The sequence below is a fragment of the Brachyhypopomus gauderio genome, unplaced genomic scaffold (genome assembly GCF_052324685.1).
Source record: "Brachyhypopomus gauderio isolate BG-103 unplaced genomic scaffold, BGAUD_0.2 sc72, whole genome shotgun sequence".
NCBI lineage: Eukaryota > Metazoa > Chordata > Actinopteri > Gymnotiformes > Hypopomidae > Brachyhypopomus > Brachyhypopomus gauderio.
Genome location: NW_027506893.1, coordinates 1,121,852 through 1,142,500, shown reverse-complemented (window position 1 = coordinate 1,142,500; position 20,649 = coordinate 1,121,852). Strand labels below are relative to the sequence as shown.

Here is a 20,649-nt window from a genome sequence, read left to right as displayed (position 1 = left end):
CTAGTTTGTTTATTTTGGAAATAAATGGTTGCGGAGGGATTCAACGGGCACGAGGGATCAAACTGGCACGAGATCAAAGCGGCACGTGCGAACCTGTGCGCCATTAAACCCATTAGGGCGGGTGACAGATGAAACTTTGCGGTGGGGAAATGGTGCAAACACATACACCATTTTTAAAGGCTTAGATAATTCCTTAATTTTACAACCGGAAGCAACTGATTATACTCTTGAAAGCAAAAACTTCTCATTCCATGGCGACCACTGGTGTGAACATACTGGTCACTGTATGTCGTCATGTGCCCAGATTCACATGGATGCAACAGCTGGTGATATGACTGGCAGCGCGTGTCCAATGTACAATGCAGATGGAAAAAAAATGTTCTGAAAATACCAGAAGACGAAAAAAACGAATAGACCCTCCCCGTCTCTCTCTCTCTCTCTCTCTCTCTCTCTCTCTCTCTCTCTCTCTCACACACACACACACACATCCTACTGGTCACACCCACTCGAACCCGTTGCTCCACTCACACAATTTCAGAACTCAATCCGGTAAAAATGGCTTCTGAAGGATTAGGCGAGACCCTGGTTATTCGGTTCGGTCTAATAAACGCCGATAACAAATATCTAACGGCGGAGATGTTCGGGTTTAAGATCAACGCGTCTGCCAGCTCCATGAAGAAGAAGCAGGTGTGGACGCTGGAGCAGGCGGACGAGGCTGGAGACTCCAGCTGCGTGTTCATACGGAGCCACCTGGGGAGATACCTCGCCACGGACAAGGACGGCAACGTAACAGCGGACAGCGAGCACCCCGGTACCGACTGCAGGTTCCTGGTCATCGCTCACGACGACGGCCGGTGGTCCCTGCAGTCCGACACCCATGCGCGCTACCTGGGCGGCACCGAGGACCGGATCGTGTGCTTCGCCCAGAGCATCTCCCCTGCGGAGAAATGGAGCGTGCACCTGGCCGTGCACCCTCAGGTGAACGTGTACAGCGTGGCACGAAAGCGGTACGCGCACTTGTCGGTGGAGCGCAACGAACTGGCCGTTAACCGGGACGTGCCGTGGGGCGTGAACTCCTTACTCACGCTCGTCTACCTGGACCGGCGGTACCATCTGCAGACCGCAGACAACCGCTTCCTCACTAGCACCGGCGCTCTGGCCGCGAAAGCGGACACGAACACCGGCTTCACACTGGAATTCCGCACCGGTAAGGTGGCGTTTAGAGATGCCACGGGGAAATACATGGCACCGTCCGGACCGACCGGCACCATGAAGTCGGGCAAGAGCGCGCGCGTGGGCAAGGACGAGCTTTTTGTCCTCGAGCAAAGTCACGGACAAGTGGTGCTCACCGCCAGCAACGACAGGAACGTGTCCACGCGCCAGGGTATATTCCCTTTAATTCTACAGCCTAGTATAACAATATAGCCATTGATAGCGCATTAATGTAATAAAGAATTCATTTAAGCCTTGAAACAGCTCTCACAAGAAATAAAATGACGTCTAACAAACCTAAGGCTACTTATGTGTGTGTGTGTGTGTGTGTGTGTGTGTGTGTGTGTGTGTGTGCACGCGCACACATGTGCATGCTATGCAGGAATTTTAATCTCCATGTGGGATTGATTTAAATGCCTGTTCTTCCTCTTCAATCTTCCTGTCTCTCCGTGTGATTTTCATGGCATGCCTCCGTGCTCACTCTCTTCTGTACGCGGGGGGGGGGGGGGGGGGGGGGGGGGGTGTTTCTACTCCACACTGTTTCACACTCTACTCCACACTGTTTCACACTTTAACGCTCACGTTTTGCATCACTTTGTGCATGTGCAGGAATGCATGCAAACGGACCCTTGTGCAGCCCACTGGGCTCAAGTCTGAGACTCTGTCTGATTGGTCTGTGTTCCTTTAGGGGTGGATCTGTCGGCCAATCAGGATGAGGAGTCGGATCAGGAGGTGTTCCAGATGGAGATGGACCGTGAGACAAAGCGCTGTGCGTTCAGGTCCTGCACTGGGAAGTACTGGATCCTCACTCCCAGTGGGGCGGTCCAGTGCACGGCCTCGGTAAAGTAAGTCAGGAGGTACCGGGCTCCAGACTGCAGGAGAACTCGGACCCATAAACATAACGTTCAGTACATGAGCAGAACGCTGCAGGACAGATGATGACGGTACACATGGTCTACACAGTAATGACACACGCGCGTGTAACGGGGGGAATGGGCTCGTTGTTTTAGATCAGCCAACTGCTTCTTTGAGCTGGAGTGGAGAGGGTCAAAGGTCACGCTGAAGGCCAGCAACGGCAAGTACCTGGCGGCCAAAAAGAACGGCCAGCTGGCGGCGTCCGTGGACTCTGCAGGTGTGTGTGGGTGTGTGTGTGTGTGTGCTGCAAACACACTTAGCACCACAACAGAGTATTACTACAGTAACGTGTGCAGTCAAAAACGCACGAGTTCCATAAGTATAGCAACAGAATGTTAGATGTTAAATTTGTATCCTAATTAGGACAGAGCCATTGCTCTAATTGCTCTAATTAATGATAGTTATTGCTCTAATTGCTCTAATAATTGAGTTATTGCTCTAATTGCTCTAATTAATGATAGTTATTGCTCTAATTGCTCTAATTAATGATAGTTATTGCTCTAATTGCTCTATTTAATGATAGTTATTGCTCTAATTGCTCTAATTAATGATATCCCTTGATGTTGTGGTCTGCAGGAGAACACGAGGAGTTCGTGCTGAAGCTGATCAACAGACCGTTGATCGTACTGCGTGGGGAACACGGCTTCATCGGGTCCCGTAAGCAAGGCGCTGGAACGCTGGACTCAAACCGCTCCTCCTACGACGTCTTCCAATTAGAACACAGCAACAACGCCTACAGCCTCAGAGGTACGGCTTCCTATTGGCCCACGCCTCCTCCGAGGTGGTTGTGAATGGCCGTCGATGACGGAGAGGGAGGAGCCGTTTCTACGATTGATTATTACAGACGGGGTCTTGTTTTGTATCGGTATTGAAATGGTACTGTCGAAAACGGCAGCAATGGATCTAAAATATCAGACACTGTGTGTGTTTTCAGACTCACTGGGGAACTACTGGACCGTGGAGGCAGATGGCGCCGTGGTGAGCAGCAGTTCTGCCCCTGTCCACTTCCACTTTGAGTTCTGTGACTACAACAAGGTGGCCATTAAGACCCTGGAGGGCAACTATCTGAAAGGAGACCAGGCCGGGGTGCTGAAGGCTAACGCCCAGGGTGTTGCTAATGCCACACTGTGGGAGTATTGAGACGTGCACGGGCACGCACACAAGCGCACACACACGCACACACATCATTTTTACATGAGCATCTCAACTTATAGCTGTACACCTGCTTCCTTCATGTATGTTGTTATGGGAAACAAGACATTTGAGCCAGACACTACAGCACAAGTGCACATCTGCACAATATGAATACAAAGCACAAACAGGTGGATCAACAACACGACTGTTTTGGTTTTTAAAAAGCACACAACAAGAACAAACTGCATAGGATATATAACTTTATAAAAATAGATATATTTAAGGATCTACATGTGGATATTTGTGTGTCGACAGAAGAAACTATTGATGAGGAAAGACCTGACCTTATAATTTAAGAGACGATTGAATGTCAGCTGCCTGCAAGCTGTCACCTCGTTTCAGTAAATGAATCGAGTCTATGTCAAATCTCGTTGGCGCTTTGCTGTGGTGAGCTAGTCGGTTTGATGAAGAACTGTGCTACGCTGGTTGAACTACGCGAGGTCACTCACAAGTGTCAACATGCGTTCGCTTGCAATCTGAAAATGCTTTATATAATATGGGATTATCCCATTTGCTGCCTAGTGTCTAGCAAATTGCCGTCTGAGTGGAGATTACAGCTACCTGAGATTAAAAGTGGTGTAATTCTTACAGGTTCATGTAACCTCCCTGAGGTGTCTTGCAGAAGACCCCTGACCCATTTGACCTGTCTATATCTTGTACAGTATATGTGATGTACTCAACTGTGCTGAACACCTGGTGCTAATTGTATGCTTGCCTTTCCTAACACAAGCAACAAAACCACTAGTGTTAAAATGCAGAAGGCTATTTGGAGAAACGAATAATAGATACATGCACTATAATTGGCCATTAAAAAATGCTTTCTGGCACGCATTTAAAAGTGTATGTGCAAGGTGAATCGTTTTGTTATTCTAAAAATGCTTCGCAAGAGGCTGGTGTATTTTACAGGGTTTTCGCTTCAGAGATAATGTGTCCTGATCCAAAAACATTTTTAGTGTGAACGATCTAATGAGGTCATGTTTTAAATAGCGACTCAGTGACTCATAAAGTTCTGGAAACCTCCGTCCACCTCAGAGAGCCTCACATTCCCACATGCACATCATGGTATCTAGAAGGTTTTGTTGCTGTAACAAAGCCGACCTGTTCACCTGTTCGTGTCCTGCGGGGTATACAATAATACTTGCATGATGGCTACATTTTATTTCTCAATGTCTTGTCTACAGCTTTATGAAAGTGTCTGAAATGGGGAAAGTGCAGAATCGTCCGTGTTGAATTAACACCAGCACCGTCCGTCCAGTCCGGCAGTCGGTGTGAATTCATTACAGGCGAGTTTTCTGGGGGTCTGACAAGTGTGTATGTGCCTTCTCCAAGTAGTAAAAGTCCTCTTGTTGTTTACCTGTTTTCATAAGGCATCTGTTAAGATAAAAATGAATAAAGTTTCAAAAACGTGTTCAAAGCCGTCTGTGCTTGACTGACAAACTCCTCAGCAGCACTAGGGTGCTGAGACCGTGTGGAGAAAACTAAACGTGTTAAAATGCTTCCACTCGCAGACACAGAGGTCATTCAACCTTCAAGGGCACGATACACGTGCAGAGCGGGAATTAGCATGTTAAATGGGTGCAAAAATATCACAATATCATGATGTTACAGTCAGAAAGGGACCTTCCCCCTATGTTAGCAGTTTACTACAGTTAATATGCTAACGTACGTCAGCCTGGGGTTGTACAGTGTGCTGCTGTTGACAGTGTGTAGGTAAATGATGAGGCTGGCTTGTGTCTATTTTGTTTATAGGCCTATTCCTTAAAGCTTAAATATTCATTTAGCTCTGTTGGTTGTCAGCATTTTCTCCACACACACACACACACACACACACACACACACACACACACACACACACGAGCGCTCGCACACACAAATACACACACACACACACACACACGAGCGCTCGCACACACAAATACACACACACACGCACACACACACAAATACCCACACACACACACACACACACCGAGATTCCGTCGTATCTAGATTTATGACTTGTAGTGCAATGATCTCAACTTTCGTGAGTTGCCATGGCGACAGCAAGTGCAAATTCACCAGAGGTGGGTGTGAAGTCAGAAGTGTTTTACATAACAGTCTCTCTCCCTCGCTCTCTCTCTCCCTCGCTCTCTCTCCGTCTGTGTCTCTCCTCTCTCTATCTCTCTCTCACTCTCTCTCTCCCTCGCTCTCTCTCCGTCTGTCTCTCCTTTCTCTCTCTCTCTCTCTGTCAGTCTTTCTGTCTGTCTCTCTCCTCTCTCTTACACACACACACACACACACACACACACACACACACACACACACACACACACACACACACACATCCCTCTATCTCTTCACTTATGTTCTTTTGGAGAGATCCCAGGAGCTTTTCAAGATTTTCAAATTCTTAATAGGTCAGAATGTAACTTAAGAACCCCGCAGAACAAGTGACAACTGGAGGTCATTCTGCAATGAACACACACACGCATACACACACGCGCACACACACACACACACATACACACACGCATACACACACGCGCACACACACACACACATACACACACACACACACACACACACACACACACACACACACGCATACACACACGCATACACACACGCGCACACACACATACACACACGCGCACGCACACACAAATACACACACACGCATACACACACACACACACACACACACACATTATTAATGTGTAACAGATGTAATATATATGTGTGTGTGCAGTATATATTACATCTGTTAGTCATCTGTTAGTCTGTTAGTGTGTGTGTGTGTGTGTGTGTGTGTGTAGAGAGAGAGAGAGAGAGAGAGAGAGAGAGAGAGAGAGAGAGAGAAGTGGGTGATTATGTCACTGAGAGCTCTGTGAAACCTCAAGATGATAACGTCATCTTTTCAGCATTCCCTACACACACTCGTAGGAGAGTGAACTGTGTGTGTGTGTGTGTGTGTGTGTGTGTGTGTGTGTGTGTGTGTGTGTGTGTGTGTGTGTGTGTGTGTGTGTGTACAAGTTGCTCAATGCAAATATCTGAAATACTCTAGCAGGGTAAACGGCCCAGTTCAAAGGAAAAACTGAGGGACGGCTGTCAGATTCGGTCTCATTATTGTGACGGATGTGATTTGCTGTGATTTGCAGAGTCACCACAGAGATGACAGACGGATGAGTGGTGGGAATTAGGGCGAAGGTAGAGGAGAGTGGTCACAGCAGGGACGGTGGCTGAATACTGCCACCTAGTGGCGCACATCCACATTCTCTAACTGAAAGAATAGGCGACTTGCTCACGTCCTATTTCAAATCACAATTAGGAATTTCCGTTTGCGAACTGTACATGCCTGGACATTTGGAGGTGTGTTGAGATACTGCCTCCAGCATGTTTTACAGATAATGGTGTGCAGAAAACCATTTAGTTCCTCAGTGTTTAACATACGTTGGCTTATTTTATAAAACCACGTTATAGATAAAACTCGGGTTTCAAATCAGGCTTTTTAATGTTGATGTTGATGAAAGTCCATGCTGGTGTGGTTTTGTAAACGATCACAGCCGTCCGTAAATGTAACAGTAGTTATTTTGAGTAGGTGCGCTTCCCAGCTCATATGGTTTTCTGCAAACTGCAGCTGTTGTCACTTACTGAATCCTCCATAAGTATACCTCTCTGTCAGTTATACGTGCTGTCTGTATTTTCCTGGGAAACATAGTCACACGTGAATGTGTTCCCTGGTTTCCCTCAAAGCTTCGGAAAACGAGTAGTCACAATATCCAGGACACCCCGAGTCCCAACACTCAAGTCCACGAAGATCTCGCTGCGACTCCTCCTTGCTGAGATGTTCCCATCGCACACCTGACATTGGCTTAAAACTCACCTACGTTGCCAACTGCTAGCTCGTGTGTAAGATACTGGATGGTAGGTGGCATATTTGTCTGTGCAAGTCAGAAAACCAAGGGAATAAATAATCAAGCAATGTCCGTCAGTTAAATTAATAAACGTTCACTTTTATTAATAAAGTTTTGTGTACATACTGTCAGAAGAAACTGAACACACGACCATATATTTTTGTGGACATAGGTTTGTGAATTTGCTAGAATTAAAATTCTCACGTGTATGCCCTCCAAAGAATAACATCACTAATAAATAAATATTACATTCTAAATTCACATTTGATATATATATTTCCTTCCACTTTAATTATTTGAATTCCTCTGCAGGCATATAACGTTCAAACCGACATTTCCCCAACAGAGGGCGCTGAAGTCTCCTGAGTCAATTAGTATTTTCCAGTACCCGATAAGCGAGGTCAAAAACGCCATTTACATTGAAAAATTACATTGTGTAAATGTTTTCATATAATCCTATAATTTTCGAACCTTTTTTTCTCGCCTCTTTGATGAGTAAATCAGGCACTTTCAGATTATTCCACTGTAGAATCTAAGGTGCCTAAAGTTCTACAGTTTTATTAAACGTATCATGTGAAGGTCCGTCCAAGAACAATATATGTAGTATTTATCCAGTATGTCACTTCCATCGGTTGATACTGCGTAGCTGCATGTAGGCCAGTGCCATGCAGGCCAGTGTGATGCCCAGGAGTGCCACGTGGTTTTGCCAGAATCCCCATGTGCTGTAATCTATTCCTTGGGCCTTCAAGAACATCTCTCCTGTGAGTCTAGGAGAAGAGGGTTCTTCATTATCACCAAGTCCACACAATTCAACACAACTGTTGTCATCAGAGTTTAAAGTAATACACACATGGAGGTGTTGCTGTAGAAGACCTGGCCCGTCATTTCATTGATGGTTACAGCCTGGAAAATGAGAACAAGGACAGCTGTAGTTCACAGTGTCAATATGAGAACATCAAGGACAGCTGTAGTTCACAGAGTCAATATGAGAACATCAAGGACAGCTGTAGTTCACAGAGTCAATATGAGAACATCAAGGACAGCTGTAGTTCACAGAGTCAATATGAGAACATCACTGACAGCTGTAGTTCACAGTGTCAATATGAGAACATCAAGGACAGCTGTCGTTCACAGTGCCAATATGAGAACATCAAGGACAGCTGTAGTTCACAGAGTCAATATGAGAACATCAAGGACAGCTGTAGTTCACAGAGTCAATATGAGAACATCAAGGACAGCTGTAGTTCACAGAGTCAATATGAGAACATCACTGACAGCTGTAGTTCACAGTGTCAATATGAGAACATCAAGGACAGCTGTCGTTCACAGTGCCAATATGAGAACATCAAGGACAGCTGTAGTTCACAGAGTCAATATGAGAACATCAAGGACAGCTGTAGTTCACAGTGTCAGTATGAGAACATCAAGGACAGCTGTAGTTCACAGTGTCAATATGAGAACATCAAGGACAGCTGTAGTTCACAGTGTCAATATGAGAACATCAAGGACAGCTGTCGTTCACAGTGCCAATATGAGAACATCAAGGACAGCTGTAGTTCACAGAGTCAATATGAGAACATCAAGGACAGCTGTAGTTCACAGTGTCAGTATGAGAACATCAAGGACAGCTGTCGTTCACAGAGTCAATATGAGAACATCAAGGACAGCTGTCGTTCACAGTGCCAATATGATGTTTGTGATAACGAGATGATATGAGGGCACAGATTGTAATCAAGAAAAATGCACGAGTTGCAAAACGCTACGCAAATGGCTCAATCGCCTGCATCTGTTTTATTCTCTCCTGGCAGCTATAAGATCCTGGACACCCGTCCAGTGTGGTTCTCCAGTGTGGTTCTCCAGTGTGGTTCTCCAGTGTGGTTCTCCAGTGTGGTTCTCCAGTGGGTTCTTCCCACTCTCTCCTTACATCTAGTCCATATTTGAAGATGCTGATCCACTTGAGCCAGGACAGCCAGCTGAGCATAGAGTTCAGATTGACCAGGAAGCCTCCGAAGACCTGCGACAGGGCAAGAGAGACAGACAGACATACAGACAGATAGACAGAGACAGCGAGACAGATAGAGAAAGTCATGGAGACAGAGAGAAAGACAGAGAGAGAGAGAGAGAGAAAGACAGACAGACAGACAGACAGACAGCAGGCAGAGAGAGACAAAATTCCACTTTTACCTTCAAGGTTACCACTCTTCAACATACTAAATGTACATTGTAATGCAGCAGATATATACGCACACAGACATAACCCTAACACTAATATATATCATAGGGTTAGTGTTAGGGTGTTAGGGTGTATATGTCTTAAAACTTTGCCAACAGTTTATTACTATGCATGCCAATAAAGCAATCTGAGTTTAACAGAGAGAGAGAGACACAGGCAGAGAGAGAGACACACACATGCAGAGATGCAGAGAGACAGATGTACGGTCAGAATCAGAACTCAGATCCACTGGCTGTAATAAACAGAAGAAGGAGGGCTGGACTGTACGGACCATCATGAAGACGAAGGGCAGGGCGATGAGGACGTTGGCCACGGCGAAGGAGCTCACACTGGCGCTGACCAGGAAGGCCAGACCCACGGCGGCCAGACTCACCAGAGACATGGTCAGAGCGAAACAGAGGAAGGCAGTGAAGTCTGGCTTCAATCCTGCATGTACACACACACACACACACACACACACACACACACACACACACACACACACACACACACACACACACACACACACACACACACCTAGCTTAGTTTACAGCTCAGAGTTGTATATTTTCACCTGTAATGAGTCTGATAAGAACTCTGAATAGAAGTTCAACTAGGGGACACCTTATTCATGACAGGTTAATTATTTCTTCTTCAGGTCCTGGGAAGAGACCTTTCCTTGTGAAACAATAGAATGTGAACAGCTCCCAGTATGGCCACAGCTCCCAGTATGGCCACAGCTCCCAGTACGGCCACAGCTCCCAGTATGGCCACAGCTCAAAGGGTCCCTTAGTTAATCAGAGAAAACTGGGAAAACTAGCCCGTCTACAGTGGACTGCTGGGTTTAGAGATGTTGTGATTATACAGCGATGAGCTGCGCACCAATAGGAAGGGGAGGAAGGGGCATATAAGAGACTACGGTGTCCTCACCCATCATGTAGTAGCTGATGGCGGCGAAAATGAAGATCGGCACGATGCGGTTTGGTACCAAATCGACAAACACTTTAGACAGGAAGTAGACGGAGGTGCGGTAATACCCCGATGAGTTCTCATGTCTGTGAAACACACACACACACACACACACACACACACACACACACACACACACAATTACAGAGGAATAATTCTGTTTGAGGAAATGGTGTCTGGTGCCACAAATGAATGATTAAAATGATGATTAAAATGTCACACACTCACACAAACAGCGGCCGCTCGTTGATGAAGAGTTCCACCGCTGACAGGTTGCCAAACACCATGTTGATAATGAGGAAGAAGAAGGCACCATTCCTGAGAGCACACACACACACACACACACACACACACACACACACACACACACACACACACACACACACTGACATTGTCAGTTTTGTCTACTTGTTTGCTATTAAAAATTTCTAAATAAATAAGCTGTAGCAAAAGACAGGTTTCTTATGACACACCTAAGCTAGTGAACATTAATGTATGGTTCGTGGGATGCTTTTAAAGCTCTTTGAGACAGCTCTAGACACCCCCACCCCTCAAAGTCCCGAGCTTGTTGCCAGGATTAAACCTGCTCCAGTACCACGTTTTTGGGAACACGTCTCTTTAGCAGAATAATCCTTTGTAATCCTTTGTGTCAGGCTACTGTAAAAACCCAATTTGCAATAATGAAAAGTCTGTGCTGCAGAGCTGGGTGGAGTGTGCGGGTGGAGCGTGTGCAGAGGCGGTCTTTGCATAGAGGCGTTCCTAGGCAACTGCCTTGGGCCCCTCCCACTGCAGCCCACTGTAGGGGCCCCCTGATTAGCTAACTTATTTCTCGCATATTAATGTTGATGGGCCCCCTAGCTAAATTCGCCTTGAGCCCCCAAATTGCTAAGTCCGCCACTGAGCATGTGGGTGTAGTGCGGGTGGAGGATGCAGTGCTGTGGGGTAAACACCTGTTCTGCAGGGCCTCTGGGAGCGTGTGGGGCATTTGGAAGTAGATGAGACCCACCAGGAGGGCAAACAGTATGTTCAGCGCTAACTGAGCATAAGACGTCTGGGGATTACGCACAAGGTTGAGGGCTGTTCTCCAGCAGACCACCTTCAGCTGAACACACACACACACAAACACACACACACACACACACACACACACACACACACACACACAGCTTAGTGCAGTTGTTTTCCATATACTACAATTTTATTTCCCTGCAACTGTTCAGATTCAGCGTTCGATAACAGCAGGTCAATAAGAGTGCAAGCCTAGGTAACCAGGTAACCATTAACCCACGATTACAACTGTAACCCATGATTACAGCCACGATTACAGAAACACACACACACACACACACACACACACACACACACACACACACACACACACACACACACACACACACACACACACACACACACCTGGTAGAGGAAGGGCGTGACGTAGGATGGTGTTGCTCTTGCTGCGTCCTCAAACTCTGCAGGTTTGATGATGTTATTCAGCTCTTCTGTGACATTAGCACAATACTGAGAGTCTCTGTAGAGATCGGCCAAAGACCTCTCTGCATGGGAGACAGGGACAGGCTCCATTCCCACAGCACAGGAGGGATTTGAAACATCGCAAATGAAGAGTTGACTCTTTTGAAGAGTTGTAATGTCCCACTGACTTAACTGGCTTTTTAAAATAAAGTTATGCTCAGTGAAACAGCACTGAAAAAAAATATTTATTATATAGATAATCTTATTACACCATTTATGGGTCGCATTAATAGTGTTTGTCTTACAGTTTCACTGCAACACCATGCACATATTTGTATGTGTGTGTGTGTGTGTGTGTGTGTGTGTGTGTGTGTGTGTGTGTGTTTTACCTGACCGCACCCTGGGAGAGATTTGCCCATTTGTGACATCCATGAGGAAATCTGCTGGGTTGTTAAATGCCTCACACTCATAACCTAAACAAATGGAGCAGCATTCAACTTCACTAGTTATTAGACCTACATGTAAATGTGTGTGTGTGTGCGTGTGTGTGTGTGTGTGTGTGTGTGTGTGTGTGTGGGTGTGTGTGTGTGCGCGTGTGTGTGTGTGTGTGTGTGCATGTGCGTGTGTGTGTGTGTGTGTGTGTGCGCGCGCGTGTGTGTGTGTGCGTGTGCGCACGCATGTGTGTGTGTGTGTGTGTGTGTGTGTGTGTTCACCTAGGCTGTGAAAGTACTGGATGGCTTCGGCTGAAGGTCCTGCATACACAGTCTCGCCTTTGTGCAGCAGGGTGAGGTGGTCGACCAGTTTGAAGATAGAATACCGCGGTTGGTGAATGGAAAAAATAACGGTCCTCCCGTTACGGGACAGCCTGCGTGGTGAGACGGGGAGAACGCAGCAGTGAGACGGCACGAGTCTAGATGGCATGGGTCTAGACGGCACGAGTCTAGACGACACGGGTCTAGATGACATGGATCTAGATGGCACAGGTTTAGATGGCACGAGTGTAGACGGCACGAGTCTAGGCGGCACTGGTCTAGATGGCACAGGTCTAGATGGCACGAGTCTAGACAGCACGAGGCTAGACAGCACGAGTCTAGACGGCACGAGTCTAGACGATACGGGTCTAGATGGCACAGGTCTAGATGGCATGGGTCTAGACGGGTCGAGTCTAGACGGCACGGGTCTAGATGGCACGGGTCTAGATGGCACGAGTCTAGACGGCACAGGTCTAGACGGCACAGGTGTAGAAGGCACGGTTCTAGATGGCACGATATACATTTATGCAACGAGGTCATTTTAACAACCTGCGACTTCATGCCCAAACTAGGTCGTGTTTGGTAAACGGGGTGGGGTAAGTGGGAAGTGGAGGCGTGTACCTGTGCAGGAGAGCCACGATGCTCTGGGCCGTGTTGGAGTCGAGGCCTGTGGTTGGCTCATCCAGGAAGAGGAGGGCGGGAGAGGTGATGAGCTCCATTCCAATACTGCAGCGTTTCCTCTCACCACCTGACACGCCCCTCAGGAACTCTGTGCCTATCTAACAGTGAGAAAGAGAGAGAGAGACAGAGAGAGAGAGAGAGAGAGAGAGAGAGAGAGAGAGAGAGAGAGAGAGAGAGAGAGAGAGAGAGAGAGAGAGAGAGAGAGAGAGAGGCGAGGGGGAATCAGTGTGATGTCTCAACATGTGTTGGAGGTAAAGTGTTAGAGAGGTGTTGTAGCGTCCTCTGGCTCCTCCACCTTGGTGTCGGCGCAGTCCAGCAGGCCGAGCTCCTGGATGATGCACACCACCTTCTTCTTCTTGCCGTGGGTGGAGTAGTGCTGCCGGGGCAAGCGCAGGTTCGCCGAGAACATGAGGTTCTCTCGGACAGTCAGAGTGCCCATCAAGATGTCATCCTGACAGGAGGATGTTAGAGGAAAGAGAGAGAGAGAGAGGGGGGGGGATTGGAAGAGAGTGAGAGAGATAGAGAAAGAGAGAGAGAAAGACAGAGACAGAGAAAGAGAGAGAGATGGAGAGAGAAAGGGAGAGTGAGAGTGAATGAGTGAGGGAGAGATATAACTCACAAAGCAGTCAGTGGCAGCTAGATTGCGTTCAAGGGTGGGACGGGTAGTGGGGGAATGAGTGGGAGCAGACAGGTAGTTGAAAGATGGGTAGTGGGGGACGGGTAGTGGGGGACGGTTAGTGGGGGGACGGGTAGTGGAGGACGGGTAGTGAGGGGATGGGTAGTGGGGGACAGGTAGTGGGAAAACGTGTAGTGAGGACAGGTAGTGGGGGACGGGTAGTGGGGGGACGGGTAGTGGGAAGACGTGTAGTGGGAAGACGGGTAGTGGGGGACGGGTAGTGAGGGGACGGGTAGTGGAGGACAGTAGTGGGGAACGGGTAGTGGGGAACGGGTAGTGGAGGACGGGTAGTGGGGGACAGTAGTGGGGAACGGGTAGTGGGGGACGGGTAGTGGAGGACAGTAGTGGGGAACGGGTAGTGGGGGACGGGTAGTGGAGGACGGGTAGTGGGGGACAGTAGTGGGGAACGGGTAGTGGGGGATGGGTAGTGGAGGACGGGTAGTGGGGGATGGGTAGTGGAGGACGGGTAGTGAGGGGATGGGTAGTGGGAAAACGTGTAGTGAGGACAGGTAGTGGGGGACGGGTAGTGGGGGGACGGGTAGTGGGAAGACGTGTAGTGGGAAGACGGGTAGTGGGGGACGGGTAGTGAGGGGACGGGTAGTGGAGGACAGTAGTGGGGAACGGGTAGTGGGGAACGGGTAGTGGAGGACGGGTAGTGGGGGACAGTAGTGGGGGACGGGTAGTGGAGGACGGGTAGTGGGGGACAGTAGTGGGGAACGGGTAGTGGGGAACGGGTAGTGGGGGATGGGTAGTGGAGGACGGGTAGTGGGGGATGGGTAGTGGAGGACGGGTAGTGGGGGACAGTAGTGGGGAACGGGTAGTGGGGGATGGGTAGTGGAGGACGGGTAGTGGGGGACAGTAGTGGGGGACGGGTAGTGGAGGACGGGTAGTGGGGGACAGTAGTGGGGAACGGGTAGTGGGGAACGGGTAGTGGGGGATGGGTAGTGGAGGACGGGTAGTGGGGGATGGGTAGTGGAGGACGGGTAGTGGGGGACAGTAGTGGGGAACGGGTAGTGGGGGATGGGTAGTGGAGGACGGGTAGTGGGGGATGGGTAGTGGAGGACGGGTAGTGGGGGACAGTAGTGGGGAACGGGTAGTGGGGGATGGGTAGTGGGGGACGGGTAGTGGGGGATGGGTAGTGGAGGACGGGTAGTGGGGGGACGGGTAGTGGGGGACAGTAGTGGGGAACGGGTAGTGGGGGATGGGTAGTGGGGAACGGGTAGTGGGGGACGGGTAGTGGAGGACGGGTAGTGGGGGACAGTAGTGGGGAACGGGTAGTGGGGGATGGGTAGTGGAGGACGGGTAGTGGAGGACGGGTAGTGGGGGACAGTAGTGGGGAACGGGTAGTGGGGGATGGGTAGTGGAGGACGGGTAGTGGGGGGATGGCTAGTGGGGGGGCAGATAGTGATCACACCCACCTGGACGACATAGGCAGAGAGGAGGCGTAGTTCTGAAGTGACGACCTTGTTGTTGACCAAGATCTGCCCCGACCGCAATCCCCGAGGGTCCTTCCTCCCGGCGATCACATCCAGCAGTCTGCCCATGAATACACAGGTGTGTGCACACATGCAGAGGGGTTCATACAATGAACTGCGAGTGTTAGTGTAGAGAGAACTCTAACTATGATGGGGAATCTTACGATGTTTTACCACTCCCTGTTGCACCCATGATTGCATTCAGTCCCGTCTTCATGATGCCACTGAAACGACCAATCAACAACCCGGTTAATGTCATAATGCCATCGAAGTGGCCAATCAGCAACCCGGTTAGTGTCATAATGCCACTGAAATGACCAGTCAGCACATTACTTAGTGTCATGAATGCTACTGAAACAACCAATCCCCAAACTAATTAGTGTCAGTGCAGCCGAGAACTGTGGGATATGGATTGTCAGAGGGGAAGAGGAGCTGTCAGGGCTGAGCGGCTGTTTCCCCAAGGCTGTGCCTCAGGGCGTGAATGGCCACGTGACTACACACAGCTCGCAGTGTGGCTTTAAAGGGAAGCAGCTCCAGATACCAAAGCCAAAAGTCACTGGCGCGCCAGCAGGGGCAGGAAGAGTGGGTCACCACACATGCCCTAGAGGGTCACCACACATGCCCTAGAGGGTCACCACACATGCCCTAGAGGGTCACCACACATACCCTAGAGGGTCACCACACATGCCCTAGAGGGTCACCACACATGCCCTAGAGGGTCACCACACATGCCCTAGAGGGCTGGTCTTCTCTCACTCTGCCTTCACCCTCCAGCCTCTTTTCATCCTCCCCTTTCTTTGAAGGGCAAATTTGCCCATGCAGAAAGATGGACAACACGGGACAAACTGTCAAAAGTGCTTTTATGTCTTCATTATAACCAGATCAAACATAGAGTGTAAAATCTTATTCTCCAGAGGGGAAGGCTGGAGGCTATTCTGCTAATGCAAAATGCATTACCTGCTTCCATTTCACTGACTACAGAATCAGTGTTTAATACTGAATATAGAGATGTTTGAGAAGAAAAAGGAAAGATATTTCAGATTGCTAGGAAAAAAATGTAACCTTTCTTTTTATTTTGTTTTAACACACACACACACACACACACACACACACTCACACACACACACAGCAGGTACTGGTATGAAATTTTCAAACAAAGGCCAGAGATAAGAGCAGATTAGCTGATAGTGGTATCAGTGAGAAGTTTGCTTGTGCCAAAGAAGAGCTCATGCAGACGGGTGTTGATCCCAATATCCTGAATGTGGGCTCACATGTGACATGAATTTGATATATATGATATATCTTATACTAAGAAGAAATGTCTATACCTAATTATTAAACCTAACTGTAACATCAAACTTTCTAGTTTTATTGATCTTTTACTTATTAGTATTGACTTCTTTCATTCTTAAGTTACTTTATATTACTATTCAATGAATTTTAAATTTCTATTTTTATTCATTTAAAATCTTGTTTTTAATTTTTATGTATCATATTTTGTTGGCAATGACCTTGCCAAGGTGATAGACCTTGGGTTGTAATAAGCTTTTCTTGTCTAAAACACTTGCCAACGTGTATTATGAAAGGTGCTATATAAATAAAGTTGCCTTGCCTTGTGGGGATTTTTTTTACCATAAACCACTATCTATTTACTACATAAAGCATATCTATGTATTATTTTTATTCTAGCAAAATGGTAGTATTGAAGCAGAACAATCCATATTATATATATATATATATATATATATATATATATATATATATATATATATATATATATATATATATGTATGTATATATATATATGTATATATATACATATATATATAGTGTTGAACAGCTGTAGTGAATTTAAAACTACAATGTTTGCACACATCAAACAAACAAAAACTTTAACTTGGACCCTGAAGTGAGTAACCAAAATGTAAATGTCTTTGTCTTTTCAATAAAACAAACAAACAAATCCAAGCCCTACAGACGTTTTCTGTCCTGATACCAGTTGAAAACACACACATACACACACACACACACACTCGCACTAATAGTTTTCTTCAGACACCTTTCTCATGCTGACCTGACGTTCCGGAGGATCTCTTTCTCAGGAGCTGCCCGGCGGCAGGGGCCACGGCCCTCCCTCACCACATAGCGCACGTCTCCAAACGTGACGGTTGGCCCCGGCATGGAGATGCACACGCTCCTGGCTTTGTGCTCTCTGAGCTGATCCAGGTCCATCCGTGATGACCCGACGAAGGAGATGCGGACGGAAATGAGCGAAGGGAAGCGGGTTTCTCGGCTTTACGACCTGAGCGTTTGCTGCTACCGTTTAAGCGTGCTGGAGACCTTGACCACTGCGTGCACTCTGGTCAAAGTCTGCATGAGTGTGTGCGCGCATGATGCTACAGCCTGCTTGGTGACTACAGTTACGAGGCAAAACTGGCAGATAAGGTCCGAACTTTGTCATGTGCAGGGACGTAGCAAACTGGGGTGGGGTGTTTCAACACCCCCACTATTATTGAAACACGACCCTTCGCCCTCCCAAAGTCAAGTTGAGACTGCCAAGTCAAACCTCTGGGAGAGATTCTCTTCAGCTAAGCATGATGAGATGTAAAGGGATGTCAAGCTGAAATGTCCACTTGGAACTAGTGCTCCATGCAATCCAAGGATCACAGATTGATGTTCAGTGTAGTGTAAACTTTACAGGCCACTAGAATTTGGCAGTAGCCACTCAGTAAGCAGTGATTGGTTCGACCTTGAATTGACTTACGTGCAGTGTTGTATAAAGTATTCGAGACCCATACTTGAGTAAAAGTACAAGTACTCTATCAAAACATTGACTTGAGTAGAAGTTGAAGTGTTCTTTAAAAACTTTACTTAAGTAGAAGTACAGAAGTATTCAGCATTTTTTGTACTTAAGTATTGCAAGTAGTTTAGTCTAAAATTTATTACTCAAGTACTGAAATGTAAAAAGTACAAGTATTGTGTTTTGGTTAAAGAAAGCCTTAAAGTTTGATTATCAATTGTTTTTATATATCACTTACAAATCAAAGATGTCAAAGATCACAAATACAAGTGTTCTGTATGTACTTAAAAAACTGGGGTTAACACTTCGGACCCAAAAACAGATAACCTATGTCCCGCTACGTCGTTGGTTTGACGCAGAAGTACAAATTCGCCTTAATTTAGCTGAGAAAACGAGGTGTATTTTGGACGTAAAATCCGTCCGTCGGATTCTAAGGGTGAGCCTACTGCCCTGCGTTTACCCTCAATAAATGCCCTTACCCTATAAAAACACTACACTATAAAAATGGACACATGATTAGTCAGCACGTCGTCTTTATTGCCAGCTAATGTTAAGTGAATTCTGCAGCACGCCATGAACATAATTAGGTTAGTTAGCTAAGATATCTAACCTAACTAGTGCTTACTGCACTCTTCTGCTGTGACCAAACACGGTACCATCTCTTTTAATGAGATAAAAAGCGAATTATTTGGAATAATTTCGAGTATATGTGTATTTGTATAAATATGTAAATTAAGCTGAAGGTGCTGGAAAATACTGAAAATGGACCTTCAAAGTGCCGTACATGTGCATGAATTCTACCTTGTAACTTCACACGCACAAAAATCGAGAGGCGCACGACCTCGCGACGCGACCGCGCGTGGTCAACGCGCATAGGCGGAGCCACCGCGATTGCGTCATTTTTGCCGCGCGGACCCTTGCGCCAGTCACGACGTGTCAAGTGAACCTAGATTACGAAGCTCAAGTGTTCAGTGAAGGCAGCAACAGAGTAAACGAGACGCGACCGGAGCATCCCCAGTTTTCATAAGACAGCCTGATCGCTTGACCCGGTGACAGCGCCAGCTAACATGTTTATAATTGTAATGAGTAACTATACAGCACATAAAAAATGTATTGGAGTAAAAGTATTAAACTGATGGAAAATATGTAGTGAAGTAAAAGTGGAAGTTGGAGGAAAAAACAATAGGCTACTCCAGTAAAGTACAGATACAGCATTTTAGTACTTAAGTACAGTAGCGAAGTAGTTCTACTTCGTTACTATACAACTCTGCTTACGTGGCAGATTCTGGTGGTGCGCTAGCAGCACCCACCACGAAGGCAATTGTGGTGCGATGGCGATTTGCAGGCAAACAACCTCTTATTTTAGCCAGGCTGCTCATTGGTTATTGTTGAATGTTAGAGAAGCTAGTTTTTGGCTCCCTCTGCTGGTGAACAAAATTGTGACATCGGGTTCAGAATCTGCTCACTGAAACCAGCGTGATCTTCCGCTCAGCTGGACTTCATGCTAGCTTTGGTATGTTGTTCAGGTTAAAGTAGGTTCATGGATTCATGCAGCATGTCGGAAAGTCCTGAAACGTGAAAAATACGAATATGCTTTCCTGTCCAGTCATGAGTTCAATACCAGATTAATGCCAGAACTTGTCAGAAATGTTTGCCGGTGTTTAAAACATTAATTTCAGCAGAAACGAAGCGCAATTTCAGTCTGCATGAATAACAACATAAGCTTTTTAAAGTCGCTATTTTGGGTAAATTTTACTTAGTTTTAAAAATCCCATTTTCTGTTTTTGGCATAGCTTTGACACTTCTTGCAGTGCTGATTGCCTCGCAGTGGTTATACTGCAGCAAAAAGATGCAGTATTATCCAGTCATTACAGTACATCGTTGATCGTGCATGCCTTTAATAAGTAATCATATGTAGACTATTCAAAATGTTACTGATTAACTATTTAAAAAGGAATTGTTTTGCTGTTTTGCAGGAGGTTTTCACCGATGTTTTCACAGATCTGACAGGCTCATAGAATCTACACTTGGAACTCAATCTGCAGATAATTGTGTTTACCACAACTATTGCTTAACATTTTTGTTTTACTAAATGTATGTTGTACACACACACACACACACACACACTCCCAAAAGTATGTTTCAAACTCCAAATATCCTATTACAAACAAACTGCGGTCAAAAAAATATTTGTCAAGACACTTAAGTGCACACAAACATGGGCGGTGACAACATTGTTTTTCTATGACGACACGCCATAATATCAAAACCGATCCAATAACGATTTAAAGCCCCGCCGGTAAACCACGCCTCGCGGCAACCGTAGCTAACCGGAGCCCATTGTGACGCGAGGGGGGCGGGGTTTGACGGCCAGCAGCGCTACTTGTTTTCGTGTGCGCC

At 46.8% G+C, this 20,649-nt stretch overlaps 2 protein-coding genes across 2 annotated transcripts; one reads left to right on the top strand and one right to left on the bottom strand.

The window, feature by feature from the left end:
• Nucleotides 1-467: 467 nt before the first annotated feature.
• Nucleotides 468-4,729, top strand: fscn1b (fascin actin-bundling protein 1b). The gene is made up of 5 exons (XM_076990045.1): nt 468-1,384; nt 1,901-2,057; nt 2,223-2,344; nt 2,704-2,874; nt 3,062-4,729. Exons 1-5 carry the CDS (start codon nt 556-558, stop codon nt 3,265-3,267), a joined length of 1,485 nt encoding a protein of 494 aa, XP_076846160.1. The 5' UTR covers nt 468-555; the 3' UTR covers nt 3,268-4,729.
• A 3,104-nt stretch (nt 4,730-7,833) lies between these two features.
• abcg2b (ATP-binding cassette, sub-family G (WHITE), member 2b) lies at nt 7,834-17,639 on the bottom strand. The gene is made up of 15 exons (XM_076990041.1): nt 17,524-17,639; nt 15,614-15,673; nt 15,393-15,510; nt 13,594-13,749; nt 13,239-13,396; nt 12,579-12,730; nt 12,255-12,338; nt 11,809-11,948; nt 11,346-11,497; nt 10,624-10,713; nt 10,357-10,481; nt 9,719-9,873; nt 9,139-9,228; nt 8,065-8,117; nt 7,834-7,981 (listed from the first exon to the last, which is right to left on the bottom strand). Exons 1-15 carry the CDS (start codon nt 17,628-17,630, stop codon nt 7,834-7,836), a joined length of 1,788 nt encoding a protein of 595 aa, XP_076846156.1. The 5' UTR covers nt 17,631-17,639.
• Between the last annotated feature and the right edge of the window lie 3,010 nt (nt 17,640-20,649).